This window comes from Balearica regulorum, chromosome 3 (assembly GCF_011004875.1).
Source record: "Balearica regulorum gibbericeps isolate bBalReg1 chromosome 3, bBalReg1.pri, whole genome shotgun sequence".
Classification (NCBI taxonomy): Eukaryota; Metazoa; Chordata; class Aves; order Gruiformes; family Gruidae; genus Balearica; species Balearica regulorum.
In genome coordinates, this window is record NC_046186.1 from 115191743 (window position 1) to 115215089 (window position 23347).

At 36.5% G+C, this 23347-nt stretch overlaps 1 protein-coding gene across 4 annotated transcripts in view; it reads right to left on the bottom strand.

The window, feature by feature from the left end:
• The window catches only part of WDPCP (WD repeat containing planar cell polarity effector), a 160307-nt gene that overhangs the window by 71799 nt on the left and 65161 nt on the right, over positions 1-23347 (bottom strand). For all 4 annotated transcript variants that reach the window (XM_075749668.1, XM_075749669.1, XM_075749670.1 and 1 more), the window contains exons 11-14: positions 20550-20683; positions 15891-16082; positions 6618-7227; positions 2283-2471 (exon numbers count right to left, since the gene is read on the bottom strand). In XM_075749668.1, the coding sequence (XP_075605783.1) occupies positions 2283-2471; positions 6618-7227; positions 15891-16082; positions 20550-20683 (1125 nt within the window). The remainder of the gene's footprint in view (positions 1-2282; positions 2472-6617; positions 7228-15890; positions 16083-20549; positions 20684-23347) is intronic.

Sequence of the window (23347 nt, forward strand, 5' to 3'; positions counted from 1 at the left end):
GTCCAGTAGAGATCAACTCTCAATTAGCTCAAATTGTCTTTGTCCTCTTAGGCAAACAACAAGGAAGTTCAGTTTTTCAGGGATTATTGTGTTAGGTCAGCGGGTGACAGAACCCTTCTTGTGATGGCCTTGAGGTCTAAGGAACCTTCTTCAGCCCACAGTTCTTTAAAAACTTTCAATAAAAGGGTCTAGAAACCCTAAGGGTTTGACTCTCCAGCGTGTAGTAGTGGGAAACAGGATAACCTCCCTGGTAATCAATAAAATAAAGCCCTTTTGTTACAGAAGTTCTCTCTGCTTTAAATACTTTCTGACTGCTGTACTCCACAGTTGGAGCTCTTAGGCATTTTTCTACATGTTTTTAATACAAAATTATAAATAATACAAGAAAATATACAGTTTGTGTCCCACATGCTTAGCTTAAAGGAAATTTAATGATCAACAATATTTATGTTACATGACTTCTGCTTGAGAGTTAATGTAGTACAAGTCGTTATATGCGGAAGAAAATGACTGACAGAGGTCTCGCTCATTCTTAATTCGCAAGGAGAATTTGCTATATATTTGCTATATAGGTTCTTTCAGAGCGGATGTGCAAACTGCTACTGCTAATCAGAATTTTGTGGGGGCTTAAAAAACAAAATATAACCTATTGTCTCATTAGGCAGACAAAAATCTCATTGATTTGCTGTTATTAACATTTGCTTGAACTAGCCATTTCTATATTTAGTGATAATGGTTCTTTACTTCCAAGCATAGTTATATTTTATTTTATTAGGCTTGATAGCACTAAATGTGCGAATAGTACTGTGTTAGGAACACAGGCAAACTGTTAGTAAATTAGGTTTTGCATTATCTTAAATCTGGACAGTAAGATAAGTTGAACTTTAAAGGTATTTTCTTTCAAAGCAGCAGTCAATTTAGATTAAAATTGAATACAGCAGTACCTTTGCAAAAACAAGCCATACTCTCCTGCCATTGCTGTTTTCCTGACAGCATGTTTTGTACTCCTGAAATATTTCAACCTACATGGAATACGAGTACTACTAGCATAGTTATAGATTCATTAGATAGCCCAGCTTGATGTTGAAGGCAGAATAAAGATCTCAAAGATAACTGCCCCATCGCTATAAATAAAAGGCCCCACTGGGTTTTGCTAATAAAAAAGAAAGCAAATTACCATGCCAAATTTGTTAGATTCATACAGAATAACTCCTGGACAGAATAATATTCCATCTGCTGTAAACAGTGTTAGGGAGCTGCATGGGGCGAAACACAAAGACATCTATTTATAATGTGCATATTTTCACAAGAGTTTCAAAATCAGCCCTTTTGGTGGGTCCTTTTAAAAGCATGTTTTATTTAGAATTGATATGCTATGTTTGCAACACAGAGAATTTTTTAATCAGATCCCCCAAAATGGGATAGTTGATGGCTTGGCAGCAATGTAGGACACCTTGGAGTTTTTCTATCATCAAACATACAAGAATCCTAAGTATTCTTTCTTGCCACAAAAGATGCCTGGTCCCCAGCTGTCTGCCTGTTAGACTGGAGGATAACACCTTCACTAAATCAAGGCACTTCAAATCTTGAAGTCTACTGAGTTTCAAGATATACAGCAAGCGGAAGGCATCACACCAGGCTTCGGCAGAGACAAGGCCGAACCTAAAATTCATCATGTCTTGTGAGGGACCCCAGCTTCTACTGCAGGGGGCCAGAAGATTACAGTGAGGACAAATGTTATAATCCTAAAGGAGGCAGCAGAGGATAGTGTATTCAAAGCTCTTGGATCTTGTAATGACAGAATGGCCCTTCAAAAGCACCTTAAAAACCATAGTAAAATCTCTTGTCTCTGTCGCAGGAAAATGTCCCTCCTTAAGTTGATGCTGTCTCAGCATGAATATACAGCAAACATTTGAATCTTATATTAACTAACATTAGTCTGTGATGTAAGCTAAATTTATGTCATGTAATAAAGTTATAGCATATATATGATAGCGCTATGGATATTAAGTCATTCCTATACCACATATACATTAAAATATGCATTATTTTATTATCACTATTGATACAAATGAACTAAAATGCAATCAACACATTGATCCAGATTTTATTGAAATGACTTGTCTACATATGACATTTCATTATGAAGTACCATAATGCAGCTGACTGTCTGGATTCTCACTACTGTGTTCTTTATATAGTCAATAAATATATTGTCATAATCCACATATGAATTACAAAGACACCACAAAAATACTTTAAAAATATAATCAGTCCCCTACCTTCTCTGTCTGGTGTAAGCTTTTGTTTAAGAAGGTGATTGACAATGGCGCTCAAGCATATGTAACAGTGACGACCCATCATGTTCCAGTTCATGGTGTTCAGGACATTAATTGCCTCGTGTATCTCATCATAACGAATGTACTGGTGGATGATTTCCACAAGGCCCAGCTGTCCTCTTGTGATCACACCTTTTACAGGAAATATTAAAACCAGAGATAGTGTTATGAGTATGTACAACAGTAGCTGACTACTTTTCAGCGCAGTTAAAAATAATTGCCGTTGGTTAAAATGAGAATGTTTAAGTTAATGGGTTTCACTATTAAATTTTTATGTGAGATAGTTTCTTATTATCTTGGAATATTTAGACTGAGGGTGCTTTGGACAGCTAAGAAAAACTGTCAGTGAACTTCACACATGGAGGTTGAGCGAATGTGTCCAATACCTGTTAGTGACAACATCACGTAATGAAGTTTGTTTTAAACATGGTAGAAAAAGCTTATTCCCCATTTATTGTTATTGTACCGGAGGTAATAAATTCATGTTCATAGCACCTCCTTCCTGTAAGGAAATACTGCTGGACAACACTAAAAAATAGCATTTGTCTCATAGAAACATACCTATGTATACAAGTTTACAGCAGATCAAACTTCAAAGAAGCAGTTACTCTATTACTCTCCATATTGCAATTGCTCTAGATCTTACTTCTAGCTTGGCAAAATTCCCTAAGTGAGGCATTTCTTCTGCGTGGAGATATCACAAAAGATACCAGCATCTAGGGACCTTGGAATTACAGTTGCACGTGAAATCAAGAATGATTCCATGAACGAGACCATGATTTATCTACAGCACTCTGTCTCTGAAACGTAGAAATTTAAAGACTTGATGTTTCTTGACTTGTTGGTCTCAGCTTCTGAACAGAAAAGGTGACTGAAAAGCTGCAGAGAGTAATGTTACTTATTGCCTCTGACTAGCCAAATGATTATGTGACATAGGCCACGCACAGCATTTTAGCAATTTAGCAAGTGACCCTTGCTCGCTTTGGGTCACTGTCCTAGAGAATTCTTTACCACTACTGCTCCAGATATCAGAACGAGACCAGATTAAATTTACGGTTCCTCTTTCTTTAAATAAAAACATATTATTTTTTTAAAATTTATTTTCTCAATCTATATTCTGATGTTGATAGTCAAAACTAATTTTAAGGAAAAAAATTCTGATGAAAGGGAACAAACTGAATTTCAATATTGATATTAAAGGCATAGGATGGCTGAGGAAAAGAAGTCTGGTAACAGAGAAAAGCGGACCAAATATACAGAAAACAGACCTCACAAAATTTTCATAAATATCATTGTGAATATTGTTCATGATGTAAAATAAGAACTGAGGAAAGGAAAAAAAAAAAAAGGAAAACTTCCAACTATAGCTTGAGGACAAGTAACCTGCTGAGAACTTGCATATACAGATCTGCTGCTTTGGGAAAAAAAACCTGTATATATTTATTTTTTGTAATAGAGAAATACTTTAGAGTTTTAGTGTCATTAAAGAAAAGACATGGTTGTCTATTGTATTTCACTTTACATTTGCATGTATAAAAGCCTATGGACATTATACTGTGTAATAGCCATGTTTAACCTGTGTATGTGTGATAATATCTAATTGCTACGGTAGAATTTATTCTTCTTAAATGTCTAGTGTTTTTAAAGTATTATATAAGTTGGGCAATCTTCACATTAATCACTAAGTGAAGATGGAAATACTTACTTGCATGCTAATTAAATATAATATTATATTTAAAATATCTTTCAAGGCCAGCAACGCTGCACCACTGGCACCAGCACTCAGTTCGACATTATCCAAGACCTGGGTTGATATCAACGACAACAAGCCGCAATGCTTTTGAAAATGAATTTGGCATTAGACACCAAAAATATTTGCCATTAACGTTTGAGGGTAAATTTAATATGAGTCTTTTCCTGAAATAAATCTGGCTAGACAACACAATGTAGAATCCACAGATCTTGTCCAAAATCATAATATGTCAGCTGGAAGTTAAAAACATATTTGCCTATTCTCATTGACATAGTTTCTTAGCAGACTTTTATGGGAAACAATTCCAAGCCGTGAGTTACTTATGGATTTTATTTTAGTGCTGAATGCCTGTCTGGGTTTTGCTGCCGTGGACACCTACATTTTCAGTATTATTTATATTTACACTATTTCTTAAATAGTGGAGACTTAAAAACTGCTGAGGTGGGGAAGAGGGGCTAATCAACACAGCATTACTGTGGCAAACTGAGAAGAAGAGGGGTAAAGCTGAAAACCAGAATGCAATAGAGAACAGCATGTTTTTGTACAGTGGACTACAAAGAGCGAGGGAGGGAGGGAGGGAGCTTTGCCTTCTTCCTAGAAGAGATTTTACAGTAATTATACAGAATGAATTTTAAAATGTGATAACTTTCAGCTGTAGAGGTCAACATCTTCCCACTTGGATGCTTGACTTCTCCTGGGTGGTGCGCTTCCAGGCAACCTGCTTGGGAAAAAGAGGTGACAGCCAACTCACTGCCTAATTGATTTAGGAACGGTGCCCAGGGAGACAGTCCAATTAAGTTTACAAGCTGGCAATTAGCAGGAAAGGCCTCTAAATCCCTGCACTGAGAGCCTGCTTGCCTTCCTGAGAGCATAAATGTGCTAAAGATAGCAAGGGGAAAGCTGTTCTTTCTGGAAAGCTGTTGTAAGAAAACCCCACAAGGGAGGACTGAAGAAAAGCAAGGTAGATGTGGGTAGAATGCCTTCTGCTTGACAGGTAAGAGGTAATTTAGAGGGTTTTTTTTTAATGGCCAACATGCACAAAAACATCAAATAGCTGTTATAATTAGTGTTCTGGGTACTCTGCTACTATTAAACCTGTCATTGAACATAATGCAGCTGAATTATCTCAAAATAAATGATAACTTGTAAACAGGTTTTTAATAGTATTATTGTATAAAAGTAATAATCTGGATCAGCTTTTTTAAAACTGTACAACTATAAGTCAATCCAACATTTTTTGTTGCTAACATCCTATTATATTAATTTACCTTTTTGCAGTGGCATACTTAGTTAATTTTTTTAAATTCAGTTTTTCAAATCTTTAGGTCTACAGTACTTTTAGACAGGATTTTCCCCCACAAAAGCACATGCATGTCTCAATAAGTAAACAAATAAAGTAGATTTTGAAACCTTATTGTCACCCAGTTTTTGTTTGTTTGTTTGTTTTGTTTTGTTTTTTAAGTCTTCTTCCTACTCTCAGTAGCTTTACACAAACGAATCATTAAAAACTCCTGTAAAGATCAACAAAGGCAATCCTGTTTCCTTGGACACTCAATGGGCAAAATGCTGACATTTTCCAGGATGAGTATATTTGACATGGCTGTCTGCTCTGCTGAAACACTGGCTTGGTAGTCAGAAGATTTAAGCATGATTGTTGTTTTAGCTCTCACAGTGGGTTCGCACCACTGTAACTTGCCTGACTTGAATGGAATGAATAGAGTTCTCAGTGATGAGCAACTGCAGGGGTTTTATTCTTAGCTCAGCCACTGACTTGTTGTGTAACTCCTGGAAAGCCTTTTAGCTTTCCTTTACTGCTTCTTCTTATTCTGTTTGTAAAATGAAGATAGTTATGGTTTTACTCAGTCTCCTTACACCTAAAATGAGAAGTGCTATATAAATTCTAAAATTAGTATTATTATGTTGTCTTTTATTCACAACTCCTGGCAAATTAATTGAGAAACCAAAGTTCTCTGAAGGTTATGAAGACCTTCCTTCTTGTGTGAAAAGTCTTCAAGGAAAGAAATGGTGTAACTTCATGTACTGAAGTCAGGAAGAACAGAGTACTTGGACAAATACACATTGTAATGGAAAGAACATTGCATCATACACACAAAAAATAATTTGGGAAAGAAAATAGCGCTTCTATCTTACTATTAAATATAGCTTATTAGGGTATTACAACAGAATGAATACTATTTCTAAGATTATACACTACAGAATAAAATAATTTTCAATATGAGAAATAGTTACGCTTTATTAGAGTAGCAGGGAACATAATGGGACCCTGATCCAACAACAGATCGGGGTCCTATTCTGTCAGGCCCCATATGAAAAGATATTAAGTAATTGTGAAACATAATTAACTCCTTGGTTCACATCTTTAGATATCATTGGAACTACATGCTTTTAAGGCTATGGTCCCATATATCTAAAATGAGGGTGTTGCTTTCAAACTACAAAAAACTTGTGAGGTAGAGCTGTTTCATTGAGAGCTCAAGGTTCAACAGATGTGTTCAGTAACTTACCATGTTTAAAGTGAAGCACTCCTAAGGGTCCTTTGTCGAATCTAACCAACAAAAGATCATGAATATCTGTGCCATCAGTGCTAGCAGATGCAACTTGAGGAGCAGCCCACTGGATTTGGATGAGGCTGCTAGGCACATCAAAGTGTTTACTGAATTGCAGAGTTGCCTCAGGTGAATAGTCTTGTGCCAAGAGCTGAATTTTAATTGGGGACAGTGCCGTGTCAAAAAGTTGCAGCTCCCCTTGAGAGCTGCCAACCATGAATATAGCTCCGGAAGGGTGGTAGGTTATTAAAGCAGGCAGCAGTTCTGCTTGGGCTAACAGAGTCACTTGGTTGTAGGCTTCATACAGAATTATTGATGAGTCTTCACAACCCAGGACTAGTTTGTCCTCTGTAGCGTCTCTGCAACAGCTGATGGCCCTGGATCGTAGTGGTATTCTGGTGACTGCCGCACACTGAATTTTGTTTCTAACACACTTGTAGATGCAGCTGTCGGCCATGGGCTCTTTGTCTGCAGAGATGGAGTGCTCTACTGTGTACACCTGGTAAGGCTGATTAGTGCTGAAGCTAGCATCAAGTGGATCCCATTCTGTACGGACGTAACTCAGAACCTGAAAAAAAATCCAGAATGTTTTGGTAGGCATTTATAACAATTTATTCTTACTTTGATGATTTAAAAAACAGACTGCTGCAAATGCACTTTCCGATGGGTCAGTAAGCCAAAACAAATACGCATTTTAGAATGGAGTTGTAAAATCAACTGTTTTAACTTTAAAAGGATAATTCCTGTGATTAAAACCCTGCAATATAGTTTGAGCCATATTTATTTGTCCAGAGTATATAACAGGTTAGAAGAATAGAAGATAGAAGAGGGTATTGTCCTAACAGTGTTGGTAAGAGGAGAAATGAGCAGCTGACTGATATAAAAGAATAACTGATTATTCACAAGTAGGGTGGGGGAGAAATCCCAAAATTTCTGGAAAAAATTATAATAGGTTACTCTGAGCATCACATGTAGAGCATTTTTGATCATTTGCTCTGGGCCATGGCAACAGAAAATATTACACTGTAGTGGGAGAAACAATGGCACGTTTAAACAATGTATACTATACATTGCCAAATGAGTAGGTGGTAGATGTTCTTTGGTGCCACATAGCTTTAGATGCAGAATAAATGAATTTGTGCCAGCAGAAAAGTGGGACCATTTAGGGGTACCTGAAGGTTGAATGAACTGGAAGAAGAACACAATGGCAGAATATGATACAAAGACAGCAGCTGGCAAACAGCAAGAATTTCTAGTGTAGAAACATGGGAAGTACCATAAAGTGATGGAGTCCAGTGAAGATTCATGTCCTATAATATGTGGGTTTGAATGAGAAGTATTATACAGGACTTGAGCAGGAAAAGTGTGGGAGGAATACCAGCTGTAAATAAGTTACAAATTGGCTCATGAAAAGCTATTTCTCTGAAAGAGAGAGAAAATGAATGTCTCTAGAAGAGTGAGAGTAGTAGAAGTCAGTCAGAAACTTGCTGGTGTTTGTTCATGCAGAAATAAAGAGTGAAAGGAAAATGTCAAACTGAGCCAAACCCCACCCTCAGGTATACCCATAGCATTCTTCACACTATGAACTAAAGCTGCTGGCCTGCCACTAATTTTGGAAGCCCCTTCTTTTGAGTCCAGGTGGTATGCAAGTACCATTCACACAGAAAGGGGTAACAAATGTGATTAAAAGGCAGAGAGAGGGTGAGGGAGGAAATCTGGAAATTTCAGGTTGAAAACAGAAATGCACACATAAGGTTAAAGCAGTTTAAAGTTGATTTCCACAGATCACAAAACCAACTGAACTATCATTTAGCCTTTCATCCCACAAAGGAGGAGAATAAGAAATTAAGATTTTTTTTTTGCATACCACCCATTACTTCAGAAGCAACTGATGAATTTATAAACAAGTTATTTGGGATGTTGATCAGACTGATTAGGATGTTCCAACAGTTTACTTATTTTGTCAGCAAAAGGTTTTCTCACTCAAAAGAAAGAAAAAAAGGATTATTGCAATTCTGCGGCTGCAAACCAGCTGCCAGTTAATACAAAAGTCTTAGCTACTTCAAGATGAGTAGTTAGGGACATGCAAAGAACCACTTAATGCAAAAGCATCTAATACAGACGTCAATACATCCAACTTGTGAAAACCAGGTAAACAGATTTCAATAGAGTAGTGATCAATGAAAATATATACCAAAGAGGAAATAAAAGATTAAATTACTTATATAGTCTGAAAACCTTTTTCTCATCTCCACCATTCCCTCACCAATGACTTAGCCTCTGCAACTAGTCATTTATGCCCACAAAATGTGCAGTGGCTACTGTGCAGATGTTAGAACTGCTGAAATGTGTAGCTTATTAGGGTGTTAAATTGCATAGCAAGGAAACCTGTAAAAGAGGTTATTGTGGACAAAGGATTACTGTGACCACAGAGCTCTGTAACCCCAAATAAAGACAAGGTGAAGTGTTATTGTTTGTTCTGCAGTTTTCCCTAAGAGTATGTATAGAGACCCAGGTAGCTGCCTTTCAAATATGTGAAATAGAAATCTTGCCCAAGCAAGTCTTCAAAGCTTCCACAACTTCAGTGAAATGAGCCTTGAGGCCCTCTGGGACTCAGATTTCTGTCGTCCTGTGGCAGGTTTCAATGCACTGCATTATTCACCTACATATTTTGATCCAAAACCGGCGTTCCTCTCTGGACATCTCATAAGCTATGAGAAAGTCATGAAGATCCACACAATAATCAAGTCTGTGAGAGATGAAAGACTGAAGAGAGACTAGCCTTGAAGTTTAAGACAATAGTGAAGAAAACACATGAAAAAATGGATTTTAGAACTCCATAGGAGGGACCGCTGGAAAACAGCAATGGAAATAGTCACGGAAAAGTAAATGTCATCTGATCATTTGAGAGTCGGCAACCAAACTGAACCCAATTAATAATTTTGTTCTGCCTTGTTAGAGCAGAAGTGGGACAAAATGTTGCTCACCACTTTAAAAGAAAGTAAAATCTTGTATTTTGGAAGGCTAATTTAATGAGCCTTGAGATGAGAAGTTTCCTAGCTTCACATAATTTTGAGAGTAGATCCTTGAAATGAAATCTAGGGTAGGGCTGGTTGCTGTATCTAATGCAATTCTAAACTAGGGAAAAGTTCTTGTGAGGAGAGAAAGACTACTTGCTGCATTTCAAAACAGAAGTTTTGACATAATGTTTAAACAAATGAGGCTTAAAGGAAACTTTTCTAGACACTGCTGTTCATATTCTGGCTGAAAACAAGAGAAACATTTCTCCTTAGATTGGAACAGATAAGCTGCTTCTCATGCACCAGTGGCCTCATGTGCCTCCTGGAGGAAGAGTACCAAGCCGAGAGACCTCTTTGTTCTGGTTTCCAGTTTTGCTGAATGTAACTGGTATTTGGCACTCTGAAGGGGGGAAAAAAAAAGGATATTCTTTTTCATCTGAGAGGGAAGATTTGAGTTTCTCTGTCAGAAATTACTTTTATTATTTATTCTTCGTGCCACTAACTGGAAAACTGAAGCAGAAAGACATACAACTACAGAGACATGTTAATAAGGCTAAGATAATGCTTTTGAAAAACAAGAAGTCTAACAATCAAAGAATCTTTTTTTCCAAGAAGATGGTACTCCATTACCTGCCAATTGTTTTTCTAACTGGTAAGTAGCCACATGCTAGTAAATATGTAGTGCACGTAGTGCTTTAGCAGTCCATTTAAAGGAATCTGCTGGAATTCCTTCCCGGTGAGCAGTAGTTCTCTGGATCCGAAAAGGGGATATCAATATATCTTGAAGTTAACAAAATATTTGCTTGGGAAATGGGAAGGCAACAGCTGGAGGACTTCCCTCAGAAGTGGGTAGGACAACTGTAGGATTTGCAGAGGAAGGGACAGGGCAGCGGACCTAAAAAGACAGAGCCGTAACATCACATGGCGGGGTGTATAATCCCATTCAACGTTAAGTGCTTGCCGTAAATCTTGGGACTAAGCACTTAGCCTTGGATTTCAAGGGAAGATTTCTGCAAGTACTTTGCATGAAGTAAACCCAATTACTTTTTGTAAAATAAATAAAGAAATAAACAAAAATTAAAATTCCTTTTTTGGTTTTGTGAGATGTATGCTACAAAAAAATAGTAAATGTATTTAAATACTGTCCACATAATTTATGCATATTTCCCTTATTAATGTGGCAGTCATGCACCACTACTGCACATTTATATTGTTTTCCCCTTGTAGTACTGGCCTGTGCTCTGCATCAGCTAATCAGCAGTATGAGGGATACTATACAGATCAAGTTCTCAAATCCTGGAGTCAGAAATCGTAACAATCCAAGTAAAGAAATCTGTTAATGTTTGTAAATAAGGGGCCTGAATTATGCGAGTTAAAATACTTTCCTTTTATGTCTTAAAGAAATAAGCACTAGCTTGTGTGGGCAGTATCACTCTTCTCAGTACAAATCTTTGAACACTTAAAATTGAAGTATTTTGCACAGAGTGCTGGGAAAGGATAAAGTCCACATATCAAAACAAATAAGAGTTTTAACCAGTAGTTCTTAAGCAGAAAATTAGCTTACCAGGCAGATAAAAAGAGAAAACAAAGAAACAGAGAAATAAGCTTGTTGTGGACTGAATTGTGTGTCTTTCAGATGGGAAAAATGTTTGATTTGTTTTATGGATGTTAAAAAAATGCTTATTTAATTTCACACAGTGAGACTCTAAATAACAATGAACACTTTAATTAGAATTGTAGAAGTGGGAAGTATAGTACACACTAGAGCAAAATAGTTTTAAATATAGCACTGTGAAGATGGAAGAAAAAAATCCTATTTTTAAACATTTCTAAAATAAAAATGTAAGGCTCCTACTCTAGGTTACTTATTTGGCTGCACGGCATTTACAGTCCCACATGCAATCTTATTATTTAGATCTTCAGCCAATATTTATTCTTATTTTCTTTCAAAATTTATCATCATCATCATCTTTATCCCATATTATTCATTGAACTTTTAACCCAATGTGACACCAAGGATTTTACATTCTTTGCTATATGTGTGTGAGAGGTATTTCAGCTATTCAGTCACACACCATAGATGTTTTTCTGAGTGCTAGAGTAATTGTAGGATAGCTCACTCATAAAAGATCTGCTGTGTTTATTTCACAAGTTTGAGGCACAATGTGGAAGCAATAACTATTAAATATTGTCTCTTGGGAGAAAGAAAAATAATATTCTCTCTCAGGCAAATTATTTTTTCCACAAGATTGAAGTATAATTTTAGTGATTCGCACTAGCACTAAATGGAGTGAAAATAAACATGGCAAAGACAAATGCAAAGTACTACAGTAACTGAGCCCTGGCATCATCACCTCCTGTTAATTTATGTTTGCAGAATAAAGTTCATGTTGATTTTAACATGACTTTCTCTCAAAGCATTTAATCCAAGGATGATTTCACATCAGATCCTATTTATTCATAGCAAATTGTTTGAAATGATTTCTGGAAGATTCCTCTTCTGGTTTTGAAATCAAAATACCAGCATTATCTCCACAGGGAGACAATTTAAATAACATCCTTGATCATTGGTACTTTAACAAAGAAGAAACAACCCCCAAATAATTAAATAAATAAATTGAAGAATGGATGAGTTTACAAGAGGAAATCAGTGCACACAAGAAAGCAGACAAGGGTTCAACAGACAAATAGTCCTGCAGCAACATGACTGCATGCGCATAAACATATATTGCACACTGAAGCAAAGTCATATGTTAAACAGAAAAGCACTTTTCTTTATTCATGGGAGGATTCCTCACCAAATCCTACAGCACTTAACATAGTAAACACTGATCTTAGAAAAAAACATGAAGTGAGTAAAACAAGTCAAGATTTGCAAGGAAAAAGTAGTTTCTGTTTTTAGAGGAATATTGCCTACCTTTATCCTTAACTGTAACAAATGTTAAAACATAAAGCCACACAGCACAATTCAAATCACATTTATAGTGTATTTAAAATGTAAGATGTATTTCCTCCATTAAGTTGAAAAGCTGCTTAAGTACACAATACCCCAAACACTGTACGTGCAATGTGAATCATCCCAATGCAGAACGTGTAGTTACAGGATATTATCATGATGAGGGGTTGAGTTGCCTTGTCCTAGAGCTATTCCTGTCCTCACCCTAATAAGCACTCTTCTGGTGGGCAGGAAATATCACTTAGAAAATTCTTCCAGGGAGGAAGTAGTATCACCTAAGTGTCCCATTTACATTTGCTCTGCCACAACAGTAAGAGTGTCCGTAGCTGGCAGATCTTTTTGTGGTTTTTGTAGGTCAGCACCAAGGTGCTGTAGTACGGCTGTGGGTAGCATCCATTCATTTCCTTGGGCTTGGTTTACTTTTTTCATAAACCCAATATGCCAAACAGCTCTTTACAGGCTAGGCATTCAGCAATTCCTGCTTTTCTTTTAATGCTAGATAATAATGCTGTTTTATTCATGAGATACTATTACTCTCAAGTAAAATGTTGGTGGTATTATATTACTACACTTCTTTTTGACAAATGCTCCAAACTGAATCAGTTCACGCTTCTCATTCTTCTTCTGTTGACAACAATCATTTACTGGGACAAAATGCATATTTTGGTCAAATATGATAAATATGGATTTACTTTCATGCATAACAATGACATCATGTTTTTATTCCAGGTCTATACCTGAGGAACACTACAAATGGGAGTAGAGGTAGAGAGAGGCAAATAAGCATGTTTACAGAAACACTGTATTTTTGTGGTATTTGACCTAGAGAGTAACTGTTCAGAAGCTGTCTAGAAACACTCACTATGGTTTTGCTCATGTTTAAGCTACTAACTGACCTTCAGAAATTAAAGGTGTTAAGTTAAAGTTCCCCTCAAAGACTCTGTAGGTGAAAAATGTACCTCAGTTAATTGCAGATTGGGAGTTGACACTACTTCTATAGCTGCTGGGTTACAACATCCCCCCTCCATGAACGGGAATTTGACTACTGCCCATAAGAGGTGCTACAGAAATCACGAAAAAAACCCACACGTCATATATACCCAGGGGAAGCATATAGGCAGAGTGTCTTGAGCCTTACGCAGCAGCCCACTGAGCATCCAAGAGATAAGTACACGGAACAGACTAATTGACAACCAGCAATTTGTTATCCATATATGACTAAGTTTTCCATAGCTCTGGCATAGTGCTTGGTATTTTATTGACAAATACAGGAAAAGAAATTTCATCCAAAGATCTTAGAATTAAAGCAGACAAGTACAGGCAAAGAATCAGAAAAGGGAATGCAACTGAACAGTTAAACTTGGCAGTTCTGCTTTTAAAAATAATTTTCTTATATTTATATTACAATATGGGTTAAATTAAAAGGATTATGAGTTTAGGCCTAAAGGCTCAGTGAATGCTTATTATCATTATTGTGTTAAGCACCAGTGATGTGCTTGGGGCTATACTAGACAGCCTCAGCCCTGAGCAATTTAAAGTCTAAATCAGAAAAGGATAAAACAAGGTGTATTGACAGATGCAGAGCAATGCTGTAATTTGGAAATCTCCCTACAATATATGCAATGAAACAGAGAAAGCTTTAAACTGACAGGGGGGTTTCTGTGAATTTTTTAGAAGAAATGAGTCTCTAAAAAACATCTCAGAAAACAGGGATTGCAAACTGCTATGTTGGCATTAGGGGCCTTTCTGGAAGATATGGAAAGAAAACAAGAGGCATGGGAATGTCGCTGTCAGAACCTGGGCATACGGAAGTCATGGTAAGAAATAAGATCTGAAACGTTAGTAGGATGAAGTTGCATAATATCAAACTGGCACAGGGACTAGGCTGAAAAAACTTACAAAGAACAGATGCACGTTTTAGCTATCAGAGTAATTTTTATATGTGATTGGGCATAGCTGCAGGGGGAATTGAGAACTGCAGGTGTGTATCAGGCAGAGGAGAGAGATGAGTCAAAGATGACTGCTAGTGGAGAGAGGTCAATTGAAAAGAAGTAAAGAAGGCAGAACCGGAGGTAATTTAAACTTAAATTCTACAGTGACTAATGACTGAAATAAGAAAGAAAAGCTCTCTCAACTACCTTTTCTCTTTTGCTTTCAATCTATAGAAAATCCCAAGGGGAAAAAAACCTCACTGAAATGAATATTAGTTATCAAAGTAATAATTCCAAGACATTAAAACATTTACATTTTCCCTAATTAAAGAGAACGGGATGTTGTTTATAAGAGCAGCTTATTCTAAAGTGTTACTTAGGGTTTTTCCCTACAGGGAAATAGCCTGCAATAGCTACTCCAGAAGAGCTATTCCACAGCTGATCCTCAAGTTTGTGCTCTTCTCCCACAGTCAGTGCCTTTTTAGTCCATATTTGTAGCGGCTTAAGCTAAACTGAAAAGAAAACTCCAAACACAGGAGCATCTACACAAGGTGCTAGTCCAGAACAGCTTTTACATTTTGAATTCAGGCTCCAGTTCTTTCCAGAGTATGCCCAGATACCTTCATTTTTAAGTTTCTACCTAAGAAAGAAACTGGATTCAAATATCCTTAAGTAGATGAAATAAAAGTGAAATAGATGAAATGGAAACATCTGCCTAAAAAGGTAAGCTAAGTAAGTGTCAGGAAGAGGGTAAGCTTGTAGCCTTGTCCTAACTTGTAGCTTACATTCCCACCTGTAGATGGGGAATTTTGACTTTTTCTTTAAGAAAAAAATTGGTACCTGATTTGATAAATACTCATAGCAATAATTTAAGCAGCATCTGGATGTAGCTAAAATTTTATAATACAACACTTAAAATAGATGTAAAATGCCTATCAGTTAACATTGCAGACAATGTAAAATAATTGCATTAGACAAGCATGCAACAGCTACAGTTTCTAACTCGGATTAGAGTTTTCTAGTGGTACTCTGACAGTTTTGTTCTCAGTGTTAGCAGCTCCAAAGCTATTCCATTATAAAGACCTAACTTCCTTGTTACATTTCTCAGATTGCCAGTTTTGATGTGAAAATAGTAAACATACTAAATAAGGTACTTTTTTCATTAAATAATGAACCTTTATTTTTAAGACTAGAATGGCTGATCTTCTTCCTTATGTTTTTATCATATCTGTTCTTTCTATCTACCTGAATATTCATTTAAGTTGACTAGTTATTTCTTTAGCAAATCCAAAAAATCATGTAACAAGAGAGTTCAGCACTTTACCTCCAGTTTGCCATGTGCACAGCCTAATAGCAATAGGTTGGCTCTGTCCCTCTCACAGGAAATAGGAGACCAAGGCCATGCTCCATCACTAGTTGCTGACCACCAGCAAATGACCATATCTTGCATACAGTTTATTGCCAGGTGACGTTTCATCCTTCTGCCTTCTGGTCCAAGTATATCAATATAAGAAATCTGATGGAAGAAAAAATGCAGGAAATATTTGAGGTGATAAAATAGCATAGTAGGAGCAATTGGGAGCATTTACTTTGGATGTGTGAAAGAGATTGTATATATACACAGAGGACTGCGTACATATATCTTCATATAGGCTGTCTGTAAATGTAAGAAATATCTCCTCAGACAGAAAAAGACATGCTCACACTTTTATCTATGGGGAGGGGATTGGGAAGGAAAGGAATGTGAGTTAAGAAGGAATTTACTGCAATGACTCCAATCAATACCAAAATGTACAGTCATGGTTGCTTGACAGCACCGACCTACACATAGGATTTAAGCTTAGCCATATTAAATGACAAGTTCTGCAAAGCTGACCAGGGAGCTAAGGCTAATGTTTAAGACATAATCAAATATTAAATATATTCTACAGTCTTTGAGCAAACATATATCTTTCTTTTTCCTCCCTAAATTAAGGAATCCAGATACAAACATCTGCTTTGCAAGAGAATATATACTTTTCTGCATAATGTGGATGAGCTACAGCATCATGCGTAAAGTTTATGCAGCTCTTGAGAATTGTGCCTCTTTCTCAGGAAGGATTTGTGGAATTTATTATTCAAACTCTGTTATTTTGGAGCATGGTTATTTGAAAACATGAGCAGTGCACCATCTGGGTGACACATGCCAAGGAAATATAGATTGCACCGCATTTCTGCTTAAGGAATTAATGGAAGGTTGATAGCTAGGGGAAAAAAAACCTATCTTGCCATTGCTGGTCAGCAATAATCGAACCACTTTCTGGGGATTAAGCGCATGGCTAAGCCTACTGGACCAGACACTAGCAAAGGGCAGGGGGTCTTCTTATCAGAGAAATGCTTCTGGAGCCAGTCTCACTACATGACAGATTGCTTTCATATTCCTGTCTGCAAGGCAACAAAGGATGGCAGTAATGCGATAATGCCAGAGTGCAATGGGTGTTAAGAACCCGTTGCATTTATGTATTGTATTTAGTAAATAATCAGGCTCATCCAAATTGTGATCTCACCACTCAACCAAGGCCATTAAAATCAAGGTTAATGCTTTAATAATCCTTTGCTGTTTTTTATATGGTCAAAAAGAACCCTTTTCTATTTGCATGGTCATAATATTATTGACCTCTTCATCCCCTGAATACACATCAAAAGGAACTGAAATCAAAGTAATTACCAATGTTGTTCTCTCATGGTAAACATTTAACTCCTCGTCCTGTCTCCTCCTTCAGTAAATTAAAATGGATTAAGAAAAACACAGATGGGAAAAACTTGCAGAAGGTCAATATTTTCAGAATATCCTGTGTTTTACTTGTCAAAATACTCTTTAGAAGTGTAAAGATAAAACATACATAAAAGTTAACAGGTAGCTAATGCTTGAATTAAAACTATATATAAATAGTTAATTTGGTGACAACACATTTATTAGGATGGAAAAACACAAATACTTTCACAGATATTCATTAGTGCTGTATTGCAGCATTAACTGTTCATAACAATTTCACATGTAGTAACAGCCACAAATCCTTTGTAAACCTTTCCATCTTGCATTAGACATGGCACTTTCAAACATGGACTAATGCCACTGAGAAAAGGCAAATAACAATAGTTAGGTTTATATTTTGCTGGTCTTCAATACTGTGGTGATTCATACAATAAGTCTTCCTTTCTTTTTTTCAAAGTGTAAATAAAATCCAAGGTGATATCATTTAGAAAGGAAGAGGATAGAGAAAATAATTCTTCCATTTAGTTACGTATTGTGTAAAACCCCCAACTTTTGGATAAATACCAAACTGTGAGGAGGAAAGCATGCTTGACTTGCTTTTATTATTAATAGCTCTCTGGCAGTCCCGTACTGCCTAGCATTCCCTGCCAATTTTGCCCACCATGAGGCTGGACAGGGAACAACATGAAGTTGCTTCTGTCCAGGTACCAAGGAAATGACAAAGTAAATATGACAGAAATTTAATTATACCATTACATATGACTGTAAGCAAGCATTTTCCTCATTTTACAAATGGGAATTTAAACCCAAATACTACGTACATTTCTCAAGGCTACACCAAAAGTCAGAGGCAGAGATGAAGGGTACACTCAAATTTCCTGAATCTTAGCTCCATATTTTATTCCCGTCCAGTTTTATATGAGTGCAAGCTAACTTTTAATTCAATTTCTCTTGAATAAAAAAAAATCAACACTAAGGAATTTTTTTTTTCTAGAGCGTGTATTGTTACAAGTTTATACATTTGCAATCGAGGACCATCTTTTGTTTCTTTTGTTACTACTGATAGCAACACTACTGTTGACTGTGCCTGTGATCTAGCTTTTGTAAGTTTGACCAAAAGCAGCCATGAAGAACTCTAATTCAGTGCAGAGAGCTGACATAATATTATTGCAATAGTGAATAATACTTTTTGCTGGCTCACACTGGTGCAATTTCGAAGATAATAAAAATTATATTTAGCTGCCTAACTAGCAAGCCTCACACAAAAGAACATTCAATTAAAAAATGCAAATGCCTTTTTTTGGCTGGCAAAGAAATAATCCATAGTGATTCCCACTGATTTCAAGAGAAAGCAAAGTTAACATTGAACATGGAGGCATTTCTAGAAGCTCAGCTGTGTCAGCAAAGAACTGAACATAACAACCCTATTAAGGAGTACACTAGATATTTCTGGTTTCCTAGGGCAGAGAGTTTTCTGTGGATTAGGCTTTCCTTCTTTCCCAAGAAAAAAAATGCTGTAACCATTATAAAAATGTGCCCAGCCTTACCCAGAATGAAAATATATTTTCTAAACATAAATTAAGGAAGGAGCTATGGCCCTTACAATTAAATGATGAAGGCAGTCTTCAGCTCACCACAGCTTCTTCGTTAAAGTTTAGAGCTATTAAAAAAACCCCTACACCACACAGCACCCTTGCTTCTAAAGCACAACCTTAACAAACACCATAGGCCAGGCACAAGCACAGATCATTTTAAAGTAAACTACGTATCAGCTCAGTTCCTGGTGAACAGTGAACTGTCTCAAATCCACGTTATAGAGGTTGGATCAATCTCGCAAACACAAGTCATTGCTGAAAAGAGGCCCTGAACTGAAACAGCCTGGAAAATGTATTAGATATTCATCCTAGCAGAAAGTATTTCTACCAAGCAAGTTAAAACGTAATATGGCAAAACTTAAATTAAACACATCTTTAAAAAGCTTGCCTTGCAGATGCAAACTCCCTTATGTGAGGAAGCAAATTACTGAGGGGTTGTCAAGGGGAAAATATTTCCTAGCACAAGATTGTTTTCCTTAACATTTATCCAGTCTGAAATAAAAACAAACTCTCTCTTTTGCTTACTACATCTTTCTACCTTTCTTGGGCAAAGGCCTGTCTCTTCTTCATTCTTGCAGTGAATTGGATGCAGCCCTTTTCCTGCTCTGCCTGTTCAAAGCTAATTGCGTTTGGCTGATTATTTTTTCATACTGTTGTAGCGCCAAGCACTTCCACCTAAGGTTATGAGCAGTATAACTGCCCTGATGTCAAAGAGCTTATGGTCGAAATAAGTTAAGTCTACACAGCCCAATCCATCCAAGACACAGTGTAATTCAGCTTGAGATGAGCTGGCTTCTACTGACATCCAAACCAGCTCGTTTAAAGCCAGCTCAGCTAACTCTAGACTACCTATCAGCTACTGCTGTGACCACGGTATAGACACACCTATACATAGAGGGCTGGAAAAAAGTTGTATTTTAACCTTCACTGTGTAAGCAGTGAATTGAGATACACAGGCACCAAGTCACTTGCCTCAGGTCACATACATAGTTTGGCAGTGGTGAGAAACTCAGCTTCTATATCTTGAGTCCTAGCTCAGTGGCTTAATTGTAAAACCAACTCTCCCAACAATATGATTACTGTAACTAGAGGGAAAATAAAGATTTCTGCAAAGAATTACAACAGTCTTGGAGCTCAGACAGATGACTGAATTATTGTAACTTCATGTGTTCGTGTATAGCAGCTGAGCCATAGTAATTGACCATGCGTGCGGTTTTAGCCCATAGCAAACAAGAGGTAAAACACATTAGCTTAAATCTTTTACACTGAGGTTTACCATTACAGATTTTGCTTCATGCTTGTTAGATGCTGAGAATGTGCAAAGGGTCAGTTACTGCTGCTCAACTGACACAAGGTAATCTGTTAAGCAGGGGTAACTCAACTGTGTGTCTGAGCCCTTAACCTAAATACAGTAGAAAATTGGATCCCTCTTGGCACAGTATTTTAACTCATTAGCTCAGAATGCCATGTAATTTTTTTTGACTGTTCAATAACTGCTGGTTTTAGAATTTGAGCTGTTCTGATCAGTTATATAAAAGTTTGCAATTTATAGTGCTATACATTATCAGTTGAGTACCAGTGATTCCTAATGCAAAGTTACTGCAGTATTTACAGTCACCATTGACAGCTATACCTTAAAGTCCAAACAAGAGAGTTTTTCCAGTCTTTTGTTTACATCAGGAGAATCCATCTTCTTTGTAAACTGAATAAAACAGAGTTGGTTATGGTCCTCAAATGACAAGATGATGAAATTGTCTGTAAGAACAGCTGAAAGACAAATAAAAATTGTCACCACTGTAATACTTGTTTCTAGTAACAAAACAAATTACTGAACCCTCCACTGAGACATTGTGAAAAGCAATTTTTTCAAGACAGTGTCTTAAATATTACACTGAAGCCTCTGTAATCTCCTAAAAGCCATCAATGTGTCATCCTGCCAGGACCTTCTTGGAAATGAGAAATAAAGCCTAGGGAATACTCCGATTACATAAACGTGAATAAATTATCTCATATCAAGTTACCACTACATTCAAATATATGTTTTATGCCCTTCCACATTCATTTTCATCTCGGTTCAGCCTTCTTTTTTTTTTTTTTTCTTATGGTACCATCCACCAGTATTTTGGAAATGCACCTAATACAGCATTGCTTGTGTTAAGGCTGATAAACGCAAATCAGTACTTGAGATGTACCTGGTATTTTGACGTTGTAAGATTTCGGGTGCTGCTGCAAGCACCAAGGATGCCGTTACATATAGGATTATGCTTTAGAGGGGTTATGAATTTGTCGAAACCTTCACATAGGGGTACCCAAACAATACAGGTAATCAAGATGGAACAGACTCCCTTGGAGCCTGGAAAAGTGCAGTGGAATCCCTGCTGTTATCATAAGGGGGTGCTAGACCAAAATGGTTTGATATAAAAGTGAATAACTCATTTGGCAATGAAAATTTTTCAGACAATAGTATCCAGGATTTTTCCCAAGTGTTATCCAGTTATTCAAGCAGTGCCCACATTTAAGGAGATGTCTGAGAATGAAGTGAGTCCTCAGGGTAACTAGTACCAGATCACTGAAGAACTGTTAATACGAATCAGGTTTAAAGTAAAGCTAGCGAGCTGTTTTCAGAAAGTAAACTCAGAAACCTCTGCTAAAAGGAAAATGCCAAATAAAGTGGAATCAGATTTAAAAACAAACAAACAAACCACTGTGGAACAACCCCTGAAAAACAAACAAAAATGCATTTGTGACTAATATCCTACATTCTTAAACGTATTTTATATATCCTTAAGTAGGTTGACAGTTTAGTCTTACATATAAGCAGTGAAAACTGGCTACCCAGCTTTGCTTTGATTTAGTCTGATTTACCACCAGTTTCATTTTCCAATAGTTATGTGCTGGCACAGCTCTGAAGTATCTGGAATGCAAATGCTAAAGGCTAAAGTTTAAATACAAATGATTGCCTTTGAAATGTAACATTAACACTAGCCTTTGGAAAAAAAAAAAAAAGAAATGGTGATTAAGTATCTGACATGGTGAGTTAGAAGCTCTAAACGAGATCCTAAACACACACAAAAATTCAGAGCCACTGAGTATGGTATCCTCAATATGTACACAGTTTAAATATTTTGACATCCTCACAGACATAGTTTATATTAAAGATGACCTACAGCACACCTCAGATGCTTCTGAAGTTTGTTTTAGTTGAAGGAAAGTAAGCAGGATTCCAAGATCCCTGGGCAGGTGTGAAGACTAGCAGTCCCTTGCCTGTCAGTATCCCTGGTTGTCCTGGGCAGGAGTACAGACCAGATTGACATGAATCCAACTATGGCCATAGTTAGACCAATATTCAGAGAGAATCCTTTTGCTACAGAGTCAGATTACCCTAAAAAAGGCAGGCAGTATAGCTAATATTATATATACTAGTACCGCAAGACCTCAGTGACCTGAAATAATTTAGAAAAAGAGAAATATTATTTTCTTTTAGGAAATAAATTTTTTCTATAATTTCTAATTAAATTTATTTTTTTAATTTTGCCTATAAATAATAAAAATCAGGAGGACTTTATTAGAGGCAGGAGAATTATAAATGCAATCTTAATTCTGTATTTTGTGCACACAATCTGACCTTTATTCCAAATGTTAAGAGGGCAGGCTACTCTGAGTTAGAACTACAACATGTCATGAGTAATTCTGGCAGATTGTAATCTTACCCATTTCTACATATACACAATTATTAAAGTAACCACTATTATTTGTAGATGGACTTCTTGTATTAAATATCGAATTTCTTTTGGCCAACTTTATAATCATAACCCTAATTCCAACCTAGATTTGGAAAGACATGCAATTATGTTGGATTAAAGATAATTTATTCTAGGGCAGCATTATGTTGTGGTTGTCACATAAGGATAGTTCAGTATAAAAATGTGTATTTTGAACACACATATGCGTATTTGTGCAGGTAACAAAAATATGTTCTTTTGTTCTTCATGAAAATAAAAAACATAATGCAATGACAAGTATTGGGGGGTTTGCTTTTACTGAACAGAGGCGGTCCTGTTTTACCTTCGGACATGGGTATTACCAAACATGGAGGTTTAAGAAGTTCTTGAATAAGTGAGAATAAGGATAAACCATTGTATAACATTATGTATAGCAGTTTGGGTGCTGTAACTGTAGGAAAAGATATTTGTTGCTTTATTATTGCTTTAGTTGTAAGCTTTTTTATTTAGCAGTATTTTTTGAAAAAAATATTTGCATTTCTATGACATTAAGACAATATAAGGCAAGATATGTATAATGCAATTATATATTTACTTTTTTTTTTTTTTAAAAGATAGAGTAGTCTAAATAAGTCCTACAAAGAACTTCAATTTGGGTATAACCTTGGCATCCATGCTTTCCTACTTTTTGTCACCTGAAAGTATGAAA